We start from the raw sequence: 24447 nt of genomic DNA on the forward strand, positions 1-24447 counted from the left end.
GCTGTTTTTGTACAAAAAATATTTATAGTTCTTTTTACATTGCATTACTGTAAATTGAGAAACAGTACCACTGTTTTTTATAGTAAAATTTTTGCAATTGAGCTGTTGTTTTTCTACAAAAATATTTACAGGTTGTTGTTTTTTTACAGTGCATTACTGTAAATTGAGAAACAGTACCACTGTTTTTACAGCAAAATCTTGGCAACTGAGATGCTGTTTTTTTACAAAAATATTTACAGGTTGTTTTTTTTACAGTGCATTACTGCAAATGGAAAAACAGTACCACTGTTATTTTTACAGTAAAATGTCGGTAACTGAGATGCTGTTTTTATTACAAAAATATTTACTTTTTTTTTTTACAGTGCATTACTGTAAATTGAGAAACAGTACCACTGTTTTTTACAGTAAAATCTTGGCAACTGAGATGCTATTTTTTTACAAAAATATTTACAGGGTTTTTTTTACCGTGCATTACTGTAAATGGAAAACCAGTACCACTGTTTTTTACAGTAAAATCTTGGCAACTGAGATGCAGTTTTTTTACAAAAATATTTACAGGATGTTTTTTTTACAGTGCATTACTGTAAATGGAAAAACAGTACCACTGTTGTTTTTACAGTAAAATGTTGGTAACTGAGATGCTGTTTTTATTACAAAAATATTTACTTTTTTTTTTTACAGTGCATTACTGTAAATTGAGAAACAGTACCACTGTTTTTTACAGTAAAATCTTGGCAACTGAGATGCTATTTTTTTACAAAAATATTTACAGTTTTTTTTTTTATTGTGCATTACTGTAAATGGAAAAACAGTACCACTGTTTTTTTTACAGTAACATTTTGGCAACTGAGATGCTGTTTTTATTACAAAAATATTTACTTTTTTTTTACAGCGCATTACTGTAAATTGAGAAACAGTACCACTGTTTTTACAGCAAAATCTTGGCAAATGAGATGCTGTTTTTTTACAAAAATATTTACAGTTTTTTTTTTTTTTACAGTGCATTACTGTAAATGGAAAAACAGTACCACTGTTATTTTTACAGTAAAATTTTGGCAACTGAGATGCTGTTTTTATTACAAAAATATTTACTTTTTTTTTTACAGTGCATTACTGTAAATTGAGAAACAGTACCACTGTTTTTTACAGTAAAATCTTGGCAACTGGGATGCTGTTTATTTTTTATTTTTTTTACAAAAATCGTATTTTTTTATTTTTTTACAGCGCATTACTGTAAATTGAAAAACTGTACAAATTTACACCCAATTTTACAGTAAAATTTGTCGATAAGCTTCTTCTTTTTCTCTACCATCTTGTTATGGGACATTCATCCTCCGCTGTTGCCATTTCTAATATAAAGTAGTGTAAAGTTCTAACTCATTTCTCATAATGGAAGCGCTAAAACATACCGGTGTAGTGACTTTACATTATTCACCTAAGGAACTTTAGTTATTAGAAAGTTCGGACGGTTTTTCACGGGACACATTTCCGGCCTTGTTGCACTAGTGAGCCACGGATGAGAAGATGCTGCTGACCTGAATAGACCCCCTCATCAGCAGTGCGCCTTATAATCCATTGCGCCCTATGGTCCAGAAAATACGGTAACTTATACCCGGACATGGCGAGAAAGACACGAAAAGACACTTTAGCCCACCTTTCTTTTTTTTTTTTTTTAAATGCGTGAGGATTATGATCAATTCTTCATCTAAACTGGAAGATATGAACATCCTATCAGTCAGCATCCCAGTGAGAGCAGACATTGTACAGTAAGGGCCTGATTTACTAAGACCCAAACACCAGCGAGTGCAATCTATAAAAGAGTGTGTACTAATATGGCCGAGTGATGTACTAAGATGTACTAAGCGTGTGCAATTGTAAAGTGGTGCTAGACCGACTTATTCAAATTAGAATTTTGCGTGTGCGAAACGGGGAATCACCATGGAGACACTCATTTACTGCACATTCATGTTATCATACTCCTACCTGCAGCGTTTTGCTATGTTTTAACACATGTATCACTTTTTATGGGCATTTTAGAAGCAGTCGTGCAATGCATCTACAATTAAACATTTCTTTTTTTTATATATATTACCATCGAAGGTGTGCTCATTGGTGGAAGGCTGCACTTACTCCCCTCAAGACGCAAAAAAATGTATACTTAAAGAAGTTTTCTTTTATGTAAGAATTTCTATGCGGGAAAAAAATGAATGCCATTAAAAAAAATACTAATGGACAACAAAACGCACCAATTGAATTTGTTTTAATCAGCCATTGTAAGTTAATAATACTAACACAGACACTCGTTAACGTGATAGAATATTAGCTAATGCTAACGATGCTAGCTTGATTACATTATAATAGCACATACAAGTGTGCATGAAAACACTCCTACAGACATCACACATGGGACGGTTTAGGAAGTATGAATTGTTTTAGTTATATTGTAAAACTTACAAACCGACAGACATCAGACATGGGACGGTTTAGTAAGTATGAATTGTTTTAGATATTGTAAAACTTACAAACCTACAGACATCACACATGGGACGGTTTAGGAAGTATGAATTGTTTTAGTTATATTGTAAAACTTACAAACCTACAGACATCAGACATGGGACGGTTTAGTAAGTATGAATTGTTTTAATTATATTGTAAAACTTACAAACCTACAGACATCAGACATGGGACGGTTTAGTAAGTATGAATTGTTTTAGTTATATTGTAAAACTTACAAACCTACAGACATCACACATGGGACGGTTTAGGAAGTATGAATTGTTAGTAAAATTGTAAAACTTACAAACCTACAGACATCACACACGGGACGGTTTAGTAAATATGAATTGTTTTAGTTATATTGTAAAACCCACTTTTATTCTTTGGCTTTTAACACTACGTGAGTTGCGTGGTCCTCTGTGTTTTTTATAAATTTTGATTTCTATTTACTGTTTTAATTGGTTTTACCCTTTAAAATTTTTAATCATATTTATTTTTATATTGTTTTTATATTGGTTTTTATTTATTTATTTTTTTGTTTTCATTCAGTCATTGGTGGAGCTAAAGATAATATTTGAATATTGTTTTTAATAGTGTTGTGCAGCACTTTGGAAACATGTTTGTTGTTTAAATGTGCTATATAAATAAAGTGGATTGGATTGTTTTAGTTATATTGTAAAACTTACAAACCTACAGATATGGGACGGTTTAGGAAGTATGAATTGTTTGAGTTATATTGTAAAACTTACAAACCTACAGACATCACACATGGGACGGTTTAGGAAGTATGAATTGTTTTAGTTATATTGTAAAACTTACAAACCTACAGACATCACAAATGGGACGGTTTAGGAAGTATGAATTGTTTTAGTTATATTGTAAAACTTACAACTGTTGCTTAGAGTGATGAATGGAGAATCCATATGAATAGGAACACTATGGATGTTTAGAAGACTGGTTAAGAACACCATTTAGTGTTCTTAACCACTGCAGTGTCCTTCCATTGAAGGACACTGCAGCACCTGCAGTGAACAAACTCTTCCAAAAGATGGCGTCATTGCACAGATAACACACCTCATCGGTGTGTGTGTGCTTGTTTTTTGGTTGTTCTTTTTTAACTATTGCACTCTGGCCGTCAGCAAAGAAAAATCCATAAACTAGCTGCACTTTATTATAAGCCGCAGGGTTCACAACGCAGGGAAAAAGTAGCGGCTTATAGTCCAGAATTGACAGAACGTGTCAGTGCTGCGCCATCATCATTGGACATTTACAGTAATCCACAGTTGACCAAAGAAATAATGCACAGACTACTTCCTGAGTTGCTAAACCTCAGGGAGTTGTTTTTCTCCTGGAAAAGGACATTTCAGTTTGACTTTGATGGTTTTATTCCGCAAAGGCTGAGTGTAATCAGTCCCACATTGCTGCACTCCCTCCTCCGTCACGCCAATGATCTTATTAGAACCGAGGGCAAAAGACAAAAAAGATTCCTTTTTTTTTGTTGTTTACCTGTGGGCGAGCTGTACGACACGGTGATGTCTCCATCCAGGTCGGCAGGCGGGTAACGGCCGTCGAGGAAAGCGGAGAACTCCACAGCTGCGGACGAGCCCACGCCTGAGGAGGGAACGACACGACCGTGTTAACAATCCTCAATTCTTCTGCTTGTAAACTTAGACTTGGACAAAAAAAAAAAAAGCTTACGCGTTATCTTTTGAGAAGGTCAGTGTAGGAGCCTAAATGCTGTTTAAGTTCATTTACATTTTATGGAAGGTGCTTTATGTTTATTCAGCCAAAATGGAACTATTTACTTTATTTGCATAATTAATCTCAGGTTGTCAATCAAAATGCTTGGTGAGTGGGCTAAGAATGCCAAACAAGCACTTAATCAAATATTGTCCATCCATCCATTTTCTACCGCTTGGGGGGTGCAGGAGCCTATCGCAGCTGCATTCGGGCGGAAGGCGGGGTACACCCTGGACAAGTCGCCACCTCATCACAGGGCCAACACAGATAGACAACATTCACACTCACATTCACACACTAGGGACCATTTAGTCACGTAATGCCCCGCGACCCCAAAAAGGGACAAGCGGTAGAAAATGGGTGGATGGATGTAAAACAAGAGTTCCATTTTCCTATATTCAAACTAGTGTTGTCCCGATACATTGACATTTTAACCTTGCTAGCAAACATTGAATAATATTAATAATATTATTTATATATTGTTATTTAGAGATAAACACTGACATTTATTATTTATATATTGTTATTTACAGTTTACCACTGACATTTGTTATTTATATATTGTTATATACAGCTAAACACTGACATTTACTATTCATATATTGTTATTTACTGATAAACTCTGACATGTATTTATATATTGTTATTTACAGATAAACACTGACATTTATTATTTATACATTGTTATTTACAGCTAAACACTGACATTTATTATTCATATATTGTTATTTACAGATAAACTCTGACATGTATTTATATATTGTTATTTACAGATCAACACTGACATTTATTATTTATATATAGTTATTTACAGATAAACACTGACATGTATTATTTATATATTGTTATTTACAGATAAACACTGACATTTATTTATATACATTTTTATTTACAGATAAACACTGACATATATTATTTATATATAATTATTCACAGATATGTATTATTTATATATTGTTATTGAGAGATAAACTGACATTTATTATGTATATATTATTTACAGATAAACAGACATTTATTATTTATATATAGTTATTTACAGATAAACACTGACGTATATTTTTTATATATAGTTATTTACAGATAAATACAGACATTTATATATTATTGACAGATAAACACTCACATTTATTATTAATTTGTTGTTATTTACAGACAAACACTGACATATATTATTTATATATTATTTACAGATAAACAGATATTTATTATTATTTATATATAGTTATTTACAGATAAACACTGACATATATTTTTTATATATAGTTATTTACAGATAAATACAGGCATTTATATATTATTGACAGATAAACACTGACATGTATTATTTATATATTGTTATTTACAGATATTTATTATTTATATATTGTTATTGAGAGATAAACTGACATTTATTATTAATTTGTTGTTATTTACAGACAAACACTGACATGTATTATTTATATATTATTTACAGATAAACAGACATTTATTATTATTTATATATAGTTATTTACAGATAAACACTGACATATTATTTATATATAGTTATTTACAAATAAACACTGACATTTATCATTTATATATTGTTATTTACCGATAAACCCTGGCATGTACTATTTATATATTGTTATTTACAGATAAACACTGACATTTATCATGTATATATTGTTATTTACCGATAAACCCTGGCATGTACTATTTATATATTGTTATTTACAGATAACCACTGACATTTATTCTTTATATATTGTTATTTCCAGATAAACACTGACATTTGTTATTTATATATTGTTATTTACAGATAAACACACATTTATTATTTATATATTGGCATTTACAGAAAAACACAGACATGTATTATTTATATATTGTCATATACAGATAAACACTGACATTTATTATTAATACATTGTTAATTACAGCTGAAATGCACCAAAAAGAATGGCCTGACCTTCATGAATTCATCATTTACTGACAGGACCACTTTCCGACTGTTAGACATTGCGGACAGAAGCCTGACTTTTTATGGACAATTCGGTACCTCTCGTATCATTTTGTATTTAATTGTTTTGTACTTCATTTACTTAAACAATGTTAGGTCACAGTTCTTTTACTAAAGTCTGTTTATTTACATGGTATCATTATAGAAACATAGTAAACCACTCCTTCATAGGTCATCAGCCTGATTTGTATAAACTACCTGAACCGTGAAATGCGGTGGAAACACAAACCACACACTTCTACAGGAACCTTCAGTTCCAGGAGCCAAAAGTTGTGGAAACAGGCCTTTTGACTGCATCCTCAGCACCTCCTAATGTTCCTAGCTCCTTTTCTGCCTCCATCTTTTCCTTCAGACATCATCGGACATCAGCCAACACCTTTATACCTTTATATACGTTCATGAGGAGCTGCCCTAGGCTCTGTTCTGGGGCCTCTTTTTTTTTTGTTGCCTCTTGGTCGGTTGATCCGTGGTTTTGAAAATGTTTCTTATCATTTCTATGTAGATGATATTCAACTGTATTGCTCTTTCATTGATTCAAAATTCCACTTTTTATCTGAGTTCCTGGAACGTGTATCCTGTATCAAAAAACTGGTTGTTTGCGAATTTCTCCCAGATAAATTCTACCAAAACGGAAACTCTAACCATTGCTCCCCCTGATCAAGAACTCCCTCGGTGCTCCGGGTGCATCTGTTGGAACCAGCTTTAGAAATCTTGGGATTGTGTTTGAGTAGTCAATGTCACTCTCGCAACTGACCAAAAACTGTTTTTATCACCACTTAAGTGAGAAATTTGTTGTCAAAATCGAATGTCGAAATGATTATCCACATGTTCATCTGTAATTCTGAATCTCACTTGTTTCAACAAGTCAACTCTAAAGAGACTTCAGACTTTACAAAATAGGGCTGCCAGACGTTTGACCGGCACACCCAGAACAGCCCACATTCTATCCAGTCCTCATTGGCTTCCAGTCAAATTTCGCATCAAGTTGAAGATTTTAGTCCTGACTTTCCATGTGTTGCATAGTAAGGCCCCTCGGTATATCACACATTTGTTCGGTCTTAAGGCCAGGGTCTCCTAAAGGGCCCCAAAAACTCATTTTAAACCCCAGGGAGACCTGGCATTCCAGGCTATTGAAAGACTTGCACCAGTCCCTATGTTGACTTTTTCAAAAAAAACATTTGAAGACTTCACTTTCAGAAAAGCTTTTAGTTAATGGATTTTAACTTTTGTTATTCATTTTAAGATGTTGCCCCTGTTGTTTTAAATAAATTCTTGTTTTAAAGCCCCACTTCAGAACTTTTAGTTTTGGTTGACTCTGGCACCAGTGGACAGCGGTAGTGTTTTGCCAGAAGAAGACCACATTCTGCTTAACCTCTTAAGGCCCAAGCTGTTTGTTTACATGCTTTTTTTATTTCTCTTTGCTATTCGGGCTTATTGGACCCTAATTAGAATAAAAAAAAGGAATCATCTTTTGATATGATGTACTTAGTCCAGGGGTGTCCAAACTTTTTCCACTGAGGGCCACACACGGAAAAATTAAAGCATGCGGGGACCATCCATCCATCCATTTTCTACCTCTTGTTCCTTTTGGGGTTGCAGGGGGTGCTGGAGCCTATCTCAGCTGCATTCGGGCGGAAGGCAGGGTACACCCTGGACAAGTCGCCACCTCATCACAGGGCCAACACAGATAAACAGACACATTTTGATATTTTTCATTTTCAAACCATAACAAAATATATGATTAAAAATATATATATTTTACCTTTAGGGCTCCCGGGGGGTCTGACTTAGACCCATAAAGGGTCTAAGTCATTAAAATGTTAAAAACAAGTACATTTTTATTTACATTTTTTATTTAACGCTTGCAGTAAATCTCTACAGTATATCAACTTCAGGTTGATATAAAGTTTTAAAAAACCAAAAAGGTTTTATGCCTTTTCTGTCAAAGACAACTTTGTTTTTTTATAATAAAACTGAAATATGAAGTATTTTCCCCACTGCCCAAAACATTCAGAAAGCAATTTTTGATGTGAAGTAATTAGAACCTTAAAAAGATAAATAATGCAGGACACCCTTGATTTTAATTCATTGTTATTTTTGAGTAATCACAGTGAAAAGATAAATAAAATCCCATTAAATATATTTGGGATCCAAAAGGTGCCCCACTCATATAAAGTGATACATTTTTATTAGGTTGTTTTTTTACTTTCAACACTTAAGTTATAAGATCTACTTCAGATATATCTGTCGATTTTACGTTTGAACTATTATTTTGTTTGTTTTATGCTCTTTAGTGAAAGAAAATGTTGATGTTTTTGTATGGCAACCACACAATATTTTCTGCAATATTTTTCACATAAAACATTTTAAAGTGAAATATTTGAAATAATTGGAGCCTTGAATAGGTCAATAATTCATTATAACATTGATTTTTTTTGTTTTTTTTGAGCAATGGCAAAAAAAAGAAAAATAAAGGTGGACAAAAGAAAAAAAACCAGCCTGCATGGCAGCTTTGTGTCAACATTGCAACTTTTTCTAGTTAGATTTCACCTCATTCCTCTTTTTTTTTATGTTCTTTAAATTTTTGCAACATAATTTCCAGAATGTGTGGCGGGCCGGTAAAAAATCAGCTGCGGGCCGCAAATGGCCCCCGGGGCCGCACTTTTGACACCCCTGACTTAGTCCATAAGTACACAACCGTGTACTTCATGTTTAGTGACATGCTAATTCTTATAATTAAACCTTTTTTTCCAAATTCCATTGTATGTTATACTCTTCTGATACCACCAGATGGCAGTATAAGTGTCCACATAAGCGGCCATAAGACCCCAATTCAGTATTGTACACAATTTTGGAAATAAGAGCTAAGAAGGTGCTGTCCACGCATGTGGCCACTAAGGCCTTTTTATAGCATATACAGCGTCATATTGGTATGACGTCCGCTGTAATATTGACACAAATATTAGGTCCCTAATGGCAATGCTGATGTTGAACAACAGACACTACCAAGAAAATGATCTTGGATTGCGCTACCAAGAATGTATTCGGGGCGAATGCAGGTCTGAAACAAAGAAAGACCGGCGGGAAAGTTTTTCGAAGGAAGTAGTGTGGGGCTAATTTCCGATAGCCAACATTAGAATTAGCATTTTGATTTGAGCATCGAAAGGTACTGTGGGGAGGCGTGGCCGACAGACCGACAGCGAGGCAGGGCACGCCGGGATCGACGCCGTAAACAAGATCAGGTGCGTGGATTGCCCACCCGGGCACAATCATCAGTGTAAAAGGGCAGCAGCAGAGGAAGGAGTTGGAGAGGCAGAAGCGGATGCTGAACGCAAGAGACGGAGAGCCAAAGGAAGACACCGACGCGGAAAGCTGAAAAGCAAGCGGAAGAGCGAGCAGGCACGCGGAAGGCTGAAAAGCGACCCGACGGAAGACGCAGCTTTATTGAAAAATAAAGAAAGTCAACCCTGCTCGCAGTAATGTCAGTCCTCGGTGGTCCATGGAACCCGCACGACAGCAAGAGACTGTCACAGGTACTTACTGGTTTAGCAGGAACAGAGACAAGGCAGCATCGGCCTGATATTCCTCGTCTTTGAGCTCACGTCAGCGAGTGGAAGCCGACGTTGATCCCGACTGTCAATTTTTCTTCTTTTTTTTTGTCTCCTCTGAAAAAACTTTTCGTTTCTTTGGTTGTTTTGGAGTTTCTGACATAATAGCAGTTATTGCACGAAGGCGTTCTTCTTTTAGTTTTCTGGCGGCATGTAGGTGTTCGCATTGACTTCCGTCTTTTTAACGAATGGGGAAAGGGGGAGGGACGTATGCAGTAAAAGCAAGTCAACACATTTGTAGTTTTTTGCGTGCATTGCAAAAACTGAAATCTAAGTAAGATTAAATATCTCAAATAAGGGTGAAAGTTGCTTATTTTCTGTCTGATAAGATAATTATTCTCACTAAGCAGATTTTATGTTAGAGTTTTTTACTTGTTTTAAGGGTTTTGGTCCTAAATGATCTCAGTAAGATATTACAGCTTGTTGCTGAGATTTGATGACCTATATTGAGTAAAACATGCTTGAAACTAGAATATCAACTGTTGCAAAGCTGTGTCATCAACACTCACAAGTATAAAACTATTTTTTTAAAGTAATAATTTCTTATTTCAAGCATGAAAAAAAAATCATGATTTTGACACAATTTTGTCTTATAATTAAAACAGATGACAGCCAAATGGACTTTGCTGTTTTATTTTCAATGAAACAATAGAAAATACGTAATCATATAGTAGTACAGTTGGCACAGTACAGCAAACTGACAGTTAATATTTAAGCATTTGACATTTCAAACAATTTTGAACAGAAATAGTTCATGCACATTCAGATAAATTCTTCAAAATTCCAATAAAAAAAAATGTTGGCCGGGGGCCGGGCTGTATATATGCGCACTAATTGACTGAAAGAGCACGCACTTGGCGCGATGATGTCATGTTATCCATGGAAAAATGCATTTTTAGACAATATGATTTGCCTGAGCGGCTAGGAGACCCCGCGAGTAACAAGTGATTGCCTTGTTGCCTTTTCATTAAGAACAATAAATTTGTTTTTAGTATAAGTTTGCTGGTTTCAAGAAATATAATGCCGAGTGCATATCATTATGTCAAGATAATGGCACTAGCATTTACTTCATTTAAGAATATTTGTCAACATATTGAGCAAAAAGGTCTCTTTTTTTTCTACCAAGAAAAGTGCACTTGTTATTAGTGAGAATATACTTATTTTAAGGTATTTTTGGGTTCATTGAGGTTAGCTAATTTTACTTGTTTTGGAAAGTCTTGACAAGCCAAATTTTCGTGTTCTATTGGCAGATAATTTTGCTTAGTTCAAATAAAATACCCCTCATTTTTGTATTTTTTTTCCTTGTTTTTGAACACTGACTTTTTGCAGTGTGGCAGGGTTCCACGTGCCAGTAAAAGCGGTGTAGACATGACAGAGGTGTCATTCAACTAGTTGTCACACCAAAGGTTATGAAAATATTTTATGAAGGTTGAAAAGTTACTTTGTGCTGATTTAATTCACCTATGTTTTGTTTAGCATTCGTACAGCATTGCGATTACAATCCGTGAAAATATATTTATAAATACAAAGTAGAGATGTCCGATAATGGCTTTTTTGCCGATATCCGATATTGTCCAACTCTTAATTACCGATTCCGATATCAACCGATATATACAGTTGTGGAATTAACACATTATTATGCCTAATTTTGTTGTGATGCATGAAACAATGTAACTTTACCATGAATTGATTAACCTGGACCCCGACTTAAACAAGTTGAAAAACTTATTCAGGTGTTAGGTGAGATGGGTGGGGTTGTGGGGGGGCGGGGTTTGGTGGTAGCGGGGGGTGTATATTGTAGCGTCCCGGAAGAGTTAGTGCTGCAAGGGGTTCTGGGTATTTGTTCTGTTGTGTTTTATGTTGTGTTACGGTGCGGATGTTCTCCCGAAATGTGTTTGTCATTCTTGTTTGGTGTGGGTTCCCAGTGTGGCGCATATTGGAACAGTGTTAAAGTTGTTTATACGGACAATCTCAGTGTGACCTGTATGGCTGTTGACCAAGTATGACTTGCATTCACCTATGTGTGTAAAATCCGCAGATATTATGTGATTGGGCCGGCACGCAAAGGCAGTGCCTTTAAGGCACGCCCCCAATATTGTTGTCCGGCTGGAAATCGGGAGAAATTCAGGAGTATAGTTGCCCCGGGAGATTTTCGGGAGGGGCACTGAAATGTGGGAGTCTCCCGGGAAAATTGGGAGGGTTGGCAAGTATGCCCTACGTCCGTGTTTTACCGGGTATGTACCGCTCCGTACAGTGGCTTGTCAAGACTTTCCAAAACAAGTAAAATTAGCTAACCTCAATGAACCCAAAAATACCTTAAAATAAGTATATTCTCACTAATAACAAGTACACTTTTCTTGGTAGAAAAAAAAGAGACCTTTTTGCTCAATATGTTGAAAAATATTCTTAAATTAAGTAAATGCTAGTGCCATTATCTTGACATAATGATACGTGCTCAGCATCATGATTTTTTTTTTCATGCTTTAAGTAAGAAATTATTACTTTAAAAAAATAGTTTTATATTTGTGAGTGTTGATGACACAGCTTTGCAACACTTGATATTCTAGTTTCAAGCATGTTTTACTCAATATAGGTCATCAAATCTCAGCAACAAGCTGTAATATCTAACTGAGATCATTTAGGACCTAAACCCTCAAAACAAGTAAAACACTCTAACATAAAATCTTATGTTTGGCCGCGCAAGTCCCAGGATGCCCAAAATGTCCAAAACGCGCCCAGCAAAGTCCCACGGGAAGGCGGGAAGAAAAGTGAGAAAAGTCAGTAAAATGTTCAAAAATCACACCTGTGTTCGAGTGCCACAAGTCTTAAGACTTGTGGTACTCCATGTGGGACTCCAACCTGGGTAGGTATTTTGAACATTTTTGGGACTTTTGCTGACTTTTCCAACTTTTATCCCCCCTCCCCGTGGAACTCGGCTGGGTGTCTTATGGAAATTTTGGGCATCCTGGGACTTGCGCGGTCAACGGCGGGACTTGTGGGACTCGAACCTGGGTAGGTATTTTGAACATTTTTGGGGACTTTTCCCGACTTTTCTCCCCCACTTCCCGTGGGACTTTGCTGGGTGCGTTTTGGACATTTTTTTCATCCCAGGACTTGTGGGCCGGCGGCGGGACTCGTGGGACTGGAAATCGGGGAGGTATTTTGGACAAAATTGGGACTTTTGACCATTTTGGCCGCCTTTTCCCCTCTTCTTCCCCGCCTTCCGGTGCACCATTGCTGGGTGTGTTTTGGACATTTGGACAAAAATAGTTTCAAGCATGTTTTACTCAATATAGGTAATCAAATCTCAGCAACAAGCTGTAATATCTTACTGAGATCATTTAGGACCAAAACACTTAAAACAAGTAAAAGACTAACATAAAATCTGCTTAGTGAGAAGAATGATCTTATCAGACAGAAAATAAGCAAATATCACCCTTATTTGAGATATTTAATCTTACTTAGATTTCAGTTTTGGCAGTGCATGCACTGCAAAAAGTCAGTGTTCAAAAACAAGAAAAAAAAAATACAAAAATTAGGGGTATTTTATTTAAACTAAGCAAAATTATCTGCCAATAGAACAAGAAAATTTGGCTTGTCAAAACTTTCCAAAAAAAGTAAAATTAGCTGGGGATAAAAGTTGGAAAAGTCGGCCAAAGTCCCAAAAATGTTCAAAATACCTACCCAGGTTCGAGTCCCACAAGTCCCACCGCCGGCCGGGATGCCCACAATGTCCAAAACGCGCCCAGCGAAGTCCCACGGGAAGGCGGGAAGAAAAGTGAGAAAAGTCTGTAAAATGTTCAAAAATCACACCCGGGTTCGAGTGCCACGAGTCTTAAGACTTTGTGGCACTCCATGTGGGACTTCAACAATGGTAGGTATTTTGAACATTTTTGGGACTTTTGCCGACTTTTCCAACTTTGATCCCCCCTCCCCGTGGAACTCGGCTGGGTGTCCTATGGACATTTTGGGCATCCCGGGACTTGCGCGGCCAACGGCGGGACTCGAACCTGGGTAGGTATTTTGAACATTTTTGGGGACTTTTGCCGACTTTTTTCACTTTTCTCCCCCACTTCCCGTGGGACTTTGCTGGGTGCATTTTGGACATTTTTTTCATCCCAGGACTTGTGGGCCGGCGGCGGGACTCATGGGACTGAAACCCGGGGAGGTATTTTGGACAAAATTGGGACTTTTGACCATTTTGGCCGCTTTTTCCCCTCTTCTTCCCCGCCTTCCTGTGCACCATTGCTGGGTGTGTTTTGTACATTTGGACAAAAATAGTTTCAAGCATGTTTTACTCAATATAGGTCATCAAATCTCAGCAACAAACTGTAATATCTTACTGAGATAATTTAGGACCAAAACCCTTAAAACAAGTAAAACACTAAGATAAAATCTGCTTAGTGAGAAGAATGATCTTATCAGACAGAAAATAAGCAAATATCACCCTTATTTGAGATATTCAATCTTACTTAGATTTCAGTTTTGGCAGTGCATGCACTGCAAAAAGTCAGTGTTCAAAAACAAGAAAAAAAATATACAAAAATTAGGGGTATTTTATTTAAACTAAGCAAAATTATCTGCCAATAGAACAAGAAAATTTGGCTTGTCAAGACTTACCAAAACAAGTAAAATTAGCTAGGGATAAAAGTTGGAAAAGTCGGCCAAAGTCCCAAAAATGTTCAAAACGCACCCAGCAAAGTCCCACGGGAAGGCGGGAAGAAAAGTGAGAAAAGTCGGTAAAATGTCTTAAGAGTCTTAAGACTTGTGGCACTCCATGTGGGACTCGAACCTGGGTAGGTATTTGGAACATTTTTGGGACTTTTGCTGACTTTTCCAACTTTTATCCCCCCTCCCCGTGGGACTCGGCTGGGTGTCTTATGGACATTTTGGGCATCCCGGGACTTGCGCGGCCGGCGGCGGGACTTGTGGTACTCGAACCTGGGTAGGTATTTTGAACATTTTTGGGGACTTTTGCCGACTTTTCTCACTTTTCTCCCCCACTTCCCGTGGGACTTTGCTGGGTGCGTTTTGGACATTTTTTGCATCCCGGGACTTGCGCGGCCGGCGGCGGGACTCGTGGGACTGGAACCCGGGGAGGTATTTTGGACACAATTGGAACTTTTGACCATTTTGGCCGCTTTTCCCCCTCTTCTTCCCCACCTTCCTGTGCACCATTGCTGGGTGTGTTTTGGACATTCAGACAAAAATAGTTTCAAGCATGTTTTACTCAATATAGGTCATCAAATCTCAGCAACAAGCTGTAATATCTTACTGAGATCATTTAGGACCAAAACACTTAAAACAAGTAAAACACTCTAACATAAAATCTGCTTAGTGAGAAGAATGATCTTATCAGACAGATAATAAGCAAATATCACCCTTATTTGAGATATTTAATCTTACTTAGATTTCAGTTTTTGCAGTGCATGCACTGCAAAAAGTCAGTGTTAAAAAACAAGAAAACAAATATACAAAAATTAGGGGTATTTTATTTAAAATAAGCAAAATTATCTACCAATAGAACAAGAAAATTTGGCTTGTCAAGACTTTCCAAAACAAGTAAAATTAGCTGGGGATAAAAGTTGTAAAAGTCGGCCAAAGTCCCAAAAATGTTCAAAATACCTACCCAGGTTCGAGTCCCACAAGTCCCGCCGCCGGCCGGGATGCCCAAAATGTCCAAAGCGCACCCAGCAAAGTCCCACGGGAAGGCAAGAAGAAAAGTGAGAAAAGTCTGTAAAATGTTCAAAAATCACACCCGGGTTCGAGTGCCACGAGTCTTAAGACTTGTGGCGCTCCATGTGGGACTCGAACCTGGGTAGGTATTTTGAACATTTTTGGGGACTTTTCCCGACTTTTCTCCCCGACTTCCCGTGGGACTTTGCTGGGTGCGTTTTGGACATTTTTTGCATCCCGGGACTTGTGCGGCCAGCGGCGGGACTCATGGGACTGGAACCCGGGGAGGTATTTTGGACAAAATTGGGCCTTTTGACCATTTTGGCCGCCTTTTTCCCTCTTCTTCCCCGCCTTCCTGTGCCCCATTGCTGGGTGTGTTTTGGACATTTGGACAAAAATAGTTTCAAGCATGTTTTACTCAATATAGGTCATCAAATCTCAGCAACAAGCTGTAATATCTTACTGAGATCAATTAGGACCAAAACACTTAAAACAAGTAAAACACTAACATATAATCTGCTAAGTGAGAAGAATTATCTTATCAGACAGAAAATAAGCAAATATCACCCTTATTTGAGATATTTAATCTTACTTAGATTTCAGTTTTTGCAGTGTATGCCCTACGTCCTTGTTTTACCGGATATGTACCGCTCCGTCAGCTGCGTTTTAAAGGCCTACTGAAATGAATTTTTTTTTATTTAAACGGGGATAGCAGATCCATTCTATGTGTCATACTTGATCATTTCGCGATATTGCCATATTTTTGCTGAAAGGATTTAGTAGAGAACATCGACGATAAAGTTCGCAACTTTTGGTCGCTGATAAAAAAAAGCCTTGCCTGTACCGGAAGTAGCGTGACGTCGCAGGTTGAAAGGCTCCTCACATTTCCCCATTGTTTACACTAGCAGCAAGAGCGATTCGGACCGAGAAAGCGACAATTACCCCATTTATTTGAGCGAGAATGAAAGATTTGTGGATGAGGAACGTCAGAGTGAAGGACTAGAGTGCAGTGCAGGACGTATCTTTTTTCGCCCTGACCGTAACTAAGGTACAAGCTGGCTCATTGGATTCCACACTTTCTCCTTTTTCTATTGTGGATCACGGATTAGTATTTTAAACCACCTCGGATACTATGTCCTCTTGAAACTGAGAGTCGAGAACGCGAAATGGACATTCACAGTGACTTTTATCTCCACGACAATACATCGGTGAAGCACTTTAGCTACGGAGCTAACGTGATAGCATCGTGCTTAAATGCAGATAGAAACAAAAGAAATAAGCCCCTGACTGGAAGGATAGACAGAAGATCAACAATACTACTATCAGGAGATACCGAACCAAACACTGGACCTGTAACTACACGGTTAATGCTGTGCCGCCTGTTGAAGCCTAGCAATGCTGTTGCTAACGACACCATTGAAGCTAACTTAGCTACGGGACCTCGTCAGAGCTATGATAAAAACATTATCTCTCCAACTACGCCAGCCCTCATCTGCTCATCAACACCCGTGCTCACCTGCGTTCCAGCGATCGACGGCGCGACGAGGACTTCACCCAATCATCCGTGCGGTCGGCGGCTAGCGTCGGATAGCGCGTCTGCTATCCAACTCAAAGTCCTCCTGGTTGTGTTGCTGCAGCCGGCCGCTAATACACCGATCCCACCTACAGCTTTCTTCTTTGCAGTCTTCATTGTTCATTAAACAAATTGCAAAAGATTCACCAACACAGATGTCCAGAATACTGTGGAATTTTGCGATGAAAACAGAGCTGTTTGTATTGGGATACAATGTGTCCCAATACTTCTGTTTCAACCATTGACGTCACGCGCATACGTCATCATACATAGACGTTTTCAACCGGAAGTTTAGCGGGAAATTTAACATTGCACTTTATAAGTTAACCCGGCCATATTGGCATGTGTTGCAATGTTAAGATTTCATCATTGATATATAAACTATCAGACTGCGTGGTCGGTAGTAGTGGCTTTCAGTAGGCCTTTAAAAAGTCATTAATTTTACTTTTTGAAACCGATACCGATGATTTCCGATATTACATTTTAAAGCATTTATCGGCCGATAATATCGGCAGGCCCATATTATTGGACATCTCTAATACAAAGTACTTACTTAATCAGTAAGTCCTTGTTACCTTAGACCTATCTCTAATCTTCCATACATTTCTAAAATATTAGAGAAGGTTGTCTACAGTCAATTGTTGCCCTTCTTAGAGGATAATGGTATCACTGAGTTGTTCCAGTCCGGTTTTAAAGCCCTCCACAGCACAGAGTCAGCGCTTTTAAAAGTTTTTAACGATATCCTCCTGTCAACTGATTCTGGTAAATATGTTGTCCTGGTGCTTTTAGATCTGTCTGCTGCTTTCGACACCGTCGACCACGCCACCTTAATCACTCGTCTTGAGAACTGTGTGGGCATTAAGGGTGCCGCCCTCAACTGGTTCCGGTCGTACCTAACTGACAGGAGTTTTTGTGTAAAAATAGACAGTTTTATGTCTTCCACAGCTCCTTTACCACATGGGGTTCCCCAGGGCTCAATCCTTGCCCCAATCTTATTTGCGCTTTACCTTCTCCCCCTTGGTTCTATTTTTAGGAAGTACGATATTGCATTTCATTTTTATGCCGATGATTGCCAGATTTATTTTCCCATGGCACAAAATAACACGGTTCAACGTCTTATTGACTGCCTGCACGACATCAAAGCCTGGCTTTCGGCTAACTTCCTGAGCCTAAATGAAGACAAAACAGAAGTTATGTTGTTCGGTCCAAGTCGCTCCCTCCTCCCTCAACGTTGACCTCGGCACTCTGACCCCGTATCTCAGCGACTGTGTCACAAACCTGGGGGTAAAGTTCAACTCAGATTTTAAATTCGAAAAACAAATCAGCAGCGTCGTACAAAAAAGCTTTTATCAATTACGCCAAATAGCGAAAGTGAAACCGCTTCTATCAGGACATGATCTCGAGAAATTAATCCACGCCTTTATCTCGACTCGTTTAGACTACTGCAATGATGCCCTGTAATTAGGCATTAGCCAGGCCTCCCTCGCCCGCCTGCAGCTCGTGCAGAACTCTGCTGCTCGTCTGCTAACACAGACCCGCAGACGTGAGCACATCACCCCTATATTAGCGTCCCTTCACTGGCTCCCTGTGCGTTACAGAATCAATTTTAAACTCCTTTTATTTGTTTTTAAATGTCTAAACAACCTCGCGTCAACATATCTCTCCGACCTCCTTCAGCCTTACTGCCCCACCCGATCCCTAAGATCAGCCGATCAGCTGCTACTGACGGTCCCGGACACAATGCTGAAGCTTAGAGGTGACAGAGCTTTCGCCGCTGCTGCTCCCAAGCTCTGGAACGACCTACCTCTTAGTGTTAGACAAGCCTCCTCTCTTCCTGTTTTTAAATCTCTCTTAAAAACATACTTTTATTCCATGGCTTTTAACACTGAGTGAAACCCATCCTGCAATGGCGCCCCATAATACACCTGCTGTGAACCTGTTTTTATGTTTTTATATTTTATTTATTTATTTTTCATCGTGTTCTGTTTGTGTTGTGTTGTGTTTGCTCGGTTCTCGTATTATTTTTAACCTGCCCATTGTACAGCACTTTGGCTACCCCTGTGGTAAATTTTAAATGTGCTTTATAAATAAAGTTGATTTGATTTGGTCAAACCCTTCAAATAATGCTTACTACTTTTGAAACTTTAGTGTTTTGAGCCAGTATGAATAGCACAAAGTGTGTGTGTATCCTTACTGTCCATGTGCAAATAATAAATAAAAGCAAACCATGTGCGGAGAAAAAACTAATCAGGAAGTTGTGATTCCTCAGTGACGTTGCTGTTCTGCTTCTACTTAACCCGAGTTAACTGGACTTTTTTTTGGAGAATAAGTGGGACTTATGCTGGACCGTCCCGACAGAGGCCAACATGTACTTGTTCGTAAAGATGGTCTTGTGTTAACTACAATACAAATGTTCAGCACCATTTATCGTACACTGACTCCTCTCATTAAAGCATTTCCACAGTTTGGTGTCAGAGATGATGTGAGGTAACACGATACCATGCCTCTGCTAATGTTTCCTTCCTTCTACTCTCTCTTACTTTCCTCTTTTGGAGTGCACTGACCTCCTCGCTCCCGCCCCGGCATTCCGTCTTTCAGCGGGAGGCTTTTAACCCCTGCGCCCCGGAGGTGAACCGGGTCGGGCAGGTTTAAGTGCCTTAAGTGTTCCCAGGCCCATTAGGAGCAACAAACCAGGCTAAAAGAGACACGGAGTAATCCCTCCTCGCCCTCTCCGCCATCTCTGTATGCTTCGTTTCCCAGCGCTCACATCTGGACAGGTCAGGTGGCGGTCCGTGTGACCTGTGGGTCCGACCGGGTTGCTTGGACCGCTCTCAGGCCCATTAAGACATTAACACCACAAGCCAGGACAAACAAACTCCACAAAAGGTGACCGTGTCGCTCCTTGGCCCCTTGACCTTCTCTTTGGCCAGGTTTGTCTAACCTTCTGTCATGTGACCATCACAGACACGCCCTCTTTATAAACGGCGAACTTCGCATGTTGGAGCAAATACAAACCCCAAAACCAATTAAGTTGGCACTTTGTGTAAATGGTAAATAAAAACAGAATACAATCCTTTTCAACCTATATTCAATTGAATAGACTGCAAAGACAAGATATTTAACGTTAGAACTGGAAAACGTTGTTATTTTTTGCAAATATTAGCTCCTTTGGAATTTGATGCCTGCAACATGTTTCAAAAAAGCTGGCACAAGTGGCAAAAAAGGCTGAGAAAGTTGAGGAATGCTCATCAAACACTTATTTGGGTGAAGAGGCTAATTGGGAACAGGTGGGTGCCATGATTGGGTATAAAAGCAGCTTCCATGAAATGCTCAGTTATTCACAAACAAGGACGAGGTGAGGGTCACCACTTTGTCAACAAATGCGTGAGCAAATTGTCCAACAGAACAACATTTCTCAACGAGCTATTGCTGTTACGTTGGGGTCGCAGCTTACTGCGAGGTTTGTTCTCCCAGGATGCAAACGGACGACTCCGGACAGGACTTGCAGGTAGGGACATGATTTAATCGTAAATGAACAGTCAAAGAGGTACAAAACAGAAAACAAACCGACGGAACAAGGCGCCGATCGCACCTGAAGCTAAGGCTACTACTTAGCACGGACTAGAGATCACTAGCAGGGGCTAGGAGACAAGCAAAACTTACGTAGCAGTAGCGTGACGCAAACAAAGAAGCCAGACCGACTGACTGGCAAAGGCAGGCTTAAATAATGTCTCTTGATTACAAACAGGTGCGCGTCCCAAACACAAGAGGCAGGTGAAACTAATACGTAGCCATGGTAACAAACTCAGAGGTGCATAAACAGGAACTAAAGGAGTCCAAAACTAACAGAAAACACAAGTGACTCGAAAAACTTAGACTATGATCCGGGCAGCGGATCATAACAATTGCAAGGAATTTAGGGATTTCACCATCAAAAGGTTCAGAGAATCTGGAGAAATCACTGCACGTAAGCGATGATATTACAGACCTTCGATCCCTCAGGCGGTACTGCATCAAAAAGCGACATCAGTGTGTAAAGGATATCACCACATAGGCTCAGGAATACTCCAGAAAACCTCTGTCAGTAACTACAGTTTGTCGCTACATCTGCAAGTGCAAGTTAAAACTCTACTATGCAAAGCCAAAGGCCATTTATCAACAACACCCAGAAACGCAGCCGGCTTCGCTGGGCCTGAGCTCATCTAAGATGGACTGATGCAAAGTGGAAAAGTGTTCTGTGGTCTGACGAGTCTACATTTAAAATTGTTTTGGAAACTGTGGACGCTGTGTCTTCCGGACCAAAGAGGAAAAGAACCATTCGGATTGTTATAGGCGCAAAGTGCAAAAGCCAGCATGTGTGATGGTATGGGGGTGTATTAGTGCCCAAGACATGGGTAACTTACACATCTGTGAAGGCACCATTAATGCTGAAAGGTACATACAGGTTTTGGAGCAACATATGTTGCCATCCAAGCAACTTTATTATGGACGCCCCTGCTTATTTCAGCAAGACAATGCCAAGCCACGTGTTACAACAACATTGCTTCATAGTAAAAGAGTGTGGGTACTAGACTGGCCTGCCTGTTGTCCAGACCTGTCTCCCATTGAAAATGTGTGGCGCATTATGAAGCCTAAAATACCACAACAGAGACCCCGGACTGTTGAACAACTTAAGCTGTACATCAAGCAAGAATGGGAAAGAATTCCACTTCAAACTTCAAAAATGTGTCTCCTCAGTTCCCAAACCTTTACTGAGTGTTGTTAAAAGGAAAGGCCATGTAACACAGTGATAAAAATGCCCCTGTGACAACTTTTTTGCAATGCGTTGCGGTCATTAAATTCAAAGTTAATGATTATTTGCATTAAAAAAAATGAAGTTTCTCAGTGTGAACATGAAATATCTTGTCTTTGCAGTCTATTCAATTGAATATAAGTTGAAAAGGATTTGCAAATCATTGTATTTTCTTTTTATTTACCATTTACACAACGTGACAACTTCACTGGTTTTGTATTTATTGTGCATATAACAACCAAAAGTATTTTATCTGCACTATTTGATTTTAATTTGCATTATGATTATTTGACATTTTTATGTTTGCCTTCTCGTGATTGAATTGCCCAGTGCTCCTTAAAATAAACGTGCCTTGCCTTATTCGGGTTAAAATGACAACGTACGAGTGAAATTCCAGAGGAGCGCTGATGAAAATCCAAACAGAGTTGTGAAGTTGAAATATTGCGTGTGGAAAATAAACCCAACGTTTACGTGTGCAACGATCTGAGGTCGCAATCAGCGTGCTGACCTTCGACCTTCGGGGTCCTGACACCATGTTGGCTCCTTGAGACATTGTCTGCACGTTTCAAGAGGCCCACAAACAAGCAAATATCTGAACTATGAACCCGAATTAAAACGCAGCACGCTGGCAGCGCTGCGATGAGAACGGCGGCGAGTGATAGGTGTGTGTGTGACAGACGGGGAGGGGAAGGGGTGGATCGAGGGATGCTGAGGCGGACGAGAAGAAGCGCAGATACTCGGTGCTTGGAGGATGAGCGCGAGTGGATTTGGAAAGTGGGGGGGAAAAGAGAGGGACACAAAACAAACGAGGCAGTGTGTGCTGAGCTGGGACTTGAGTCGCCATATGAGACGAATAAAAAGTGAAATAACAATAAAAGTCACAGGGCGCTACTTCTCTTCCTCCTCCTGACCACAGCACGCTCACACACACACACACACACACACACACACGCTCACACACACACACTATTGTATTTCTGACCTTCTCGAGACCTGAGAAAAATGCCTCCCTCTTTAGGACCAGCCTTTCTAGACATATAAAGATGTGTATTTATGCATAGTATGTATATATTATTATTGTTGTAATAATATATACATACTATGCACATATAAAAAGATTGTTGTGAAAAATGAGTTGAAATTTCGCAAGAAACGCACAGAATTTTGGCAGTATTATAATAAAAGTCCAAATTTTGCTCAACGCAAGTCAAAATCTTACAAGAAAAACGGAACAAGTGTGCAATATTATGATAATCGTCGCAATTTGACAAGAAAAGCTTAAAAATTTGGCAATTTTATGATAAGTCATAATTTTAATCGACCAAAGTCACCATTTTATAAGAAAATTTCACAACTTCACAAGAAAAACTTTGAATTTTGGCAGTATTATAATAAAAGTCGTCATTTTACTCAACGCAGGTCAAAACTGTACAAGAAAAACTGAACATTTGAGCAATATTATGATAAAAGTTGGAATTGTACTCAATAACAGTCGCAATTTTACAAGAAAAGCTTAAAATGTTGGCAATTTTATGAAAAGAGTCGTAATTTTACTCGACAAAAGTCACAATTTTATAAGAAAACTAACATTTTGGCAATATTATAATAATAATCGGAATTTTACTTGGCAAAGTTATGACAAAAGTCATTATTTTACTCAAAAAATGTCACCGTTTTACAAGAACAAAAAAAAAATTGGCAATATTGTGATAAAAGTCAGATTTTTTTATATAAATGATAATGATAAATGGGTTATACTTGTTTAGCGCTTTTCTACCTTCAAGGTACTCAAAGCGCTTTGACAGTATTTCCACATTCACCCATTCACACATACATTCACACACTGATGGAGGGAGCTGCCATGCAAGGCGCTACCAGCACCCATCAGGAGCAAGGGTGAAGTGTCTTGCCCAAGGACACAACGGACGTGGCTAGGATGGTAGAAGGTGGGGATTACAAATGTCACCACTTTACGTAAAACAGTAACAATTTTATGAGAAAATATTGCAATATTACAGAAGCAGAAAGAATATGAGAAATTGTTCCCAATTTTATAAGAAGAAAATTGACACATGAGAAAAATACTTTTAGTTAAAAATTTTTTAGAATGTTTCTGTTTGTAATTGGTTTTTAATCTTCATTATTTACTTCAAGTTATTACAGTATGTCTCTACATACAAATTTATTTTATTGGTTTTATTCATTTTGGCCAAAAGAGGGCGCATTGACATTTTTTTTACACACACTTGTTATTACATATGTTGGCCAGAGGGGGAGCACTTTTAAAAGCGACACACAGTCAATGTGAAAAATCCCTCCTTTTTAGGGACCACCCTCATTTTGATAGATGTCACTACCAGGGGTGCAAATGAGACATTCTCTATTAGATGAAATGGTTTTCAGTATTGGGACCATGATTTGATCACCGGTCCTCATATGGAAGGCACTTTTCCTTGTTGATGTCTCAAGAAGGGTAGAAATACAAGGACACACACACACACACACACACACACACACACACACACACACACACACACACACACACACACACACACACACACACACACACACACACACT

The 24447-nt window shown here is 38.5% G+C and overlaps 1 protein-coding gene across 6 annotated transcripts in view; it reads right to left on the reverse strand.

Moving 5' to 3' along the window:
- LOC133659820 (BMP-binding endothelial regulator protein-like) overlaps positions 1–24447 on the reverse strand; it is a 450456-nt gene that overhangs the window by 336028 nt on the left and 89981 nt on the right. For all 6 annotated transcript variants that reach the window (XM_062062599.1, XM_062062597.1, XM_062062598.1 and 3 more), the window contains one exon: positions 4003–4107. In XM_062062599.1, the coding sequence (XP_061918583.1) occupies positions 4003–4107 (105 nt within the window). The remainder of the gene's footprint in view (positions 1–4002; positions 4108–24447) is intronic.

The sequence above is a fragment of the Entelurus aequoreus genome, linkage group LG11 (assembly GCF_033978785.1).
Source record: "Entelurus aequoreus isolate RoL-2023_Sb linkage group LG11, RoL_Eaeq_v1.1, whole genome shotgun sequence".
Classification (NCBI taxonomy): domain Eukaryota; kingdom Metazoa; phylum Chordata; class Actinopteri; order Syngnathiformes; family Syngnathidae; genus Entelurus; species Entelurus aequoreus.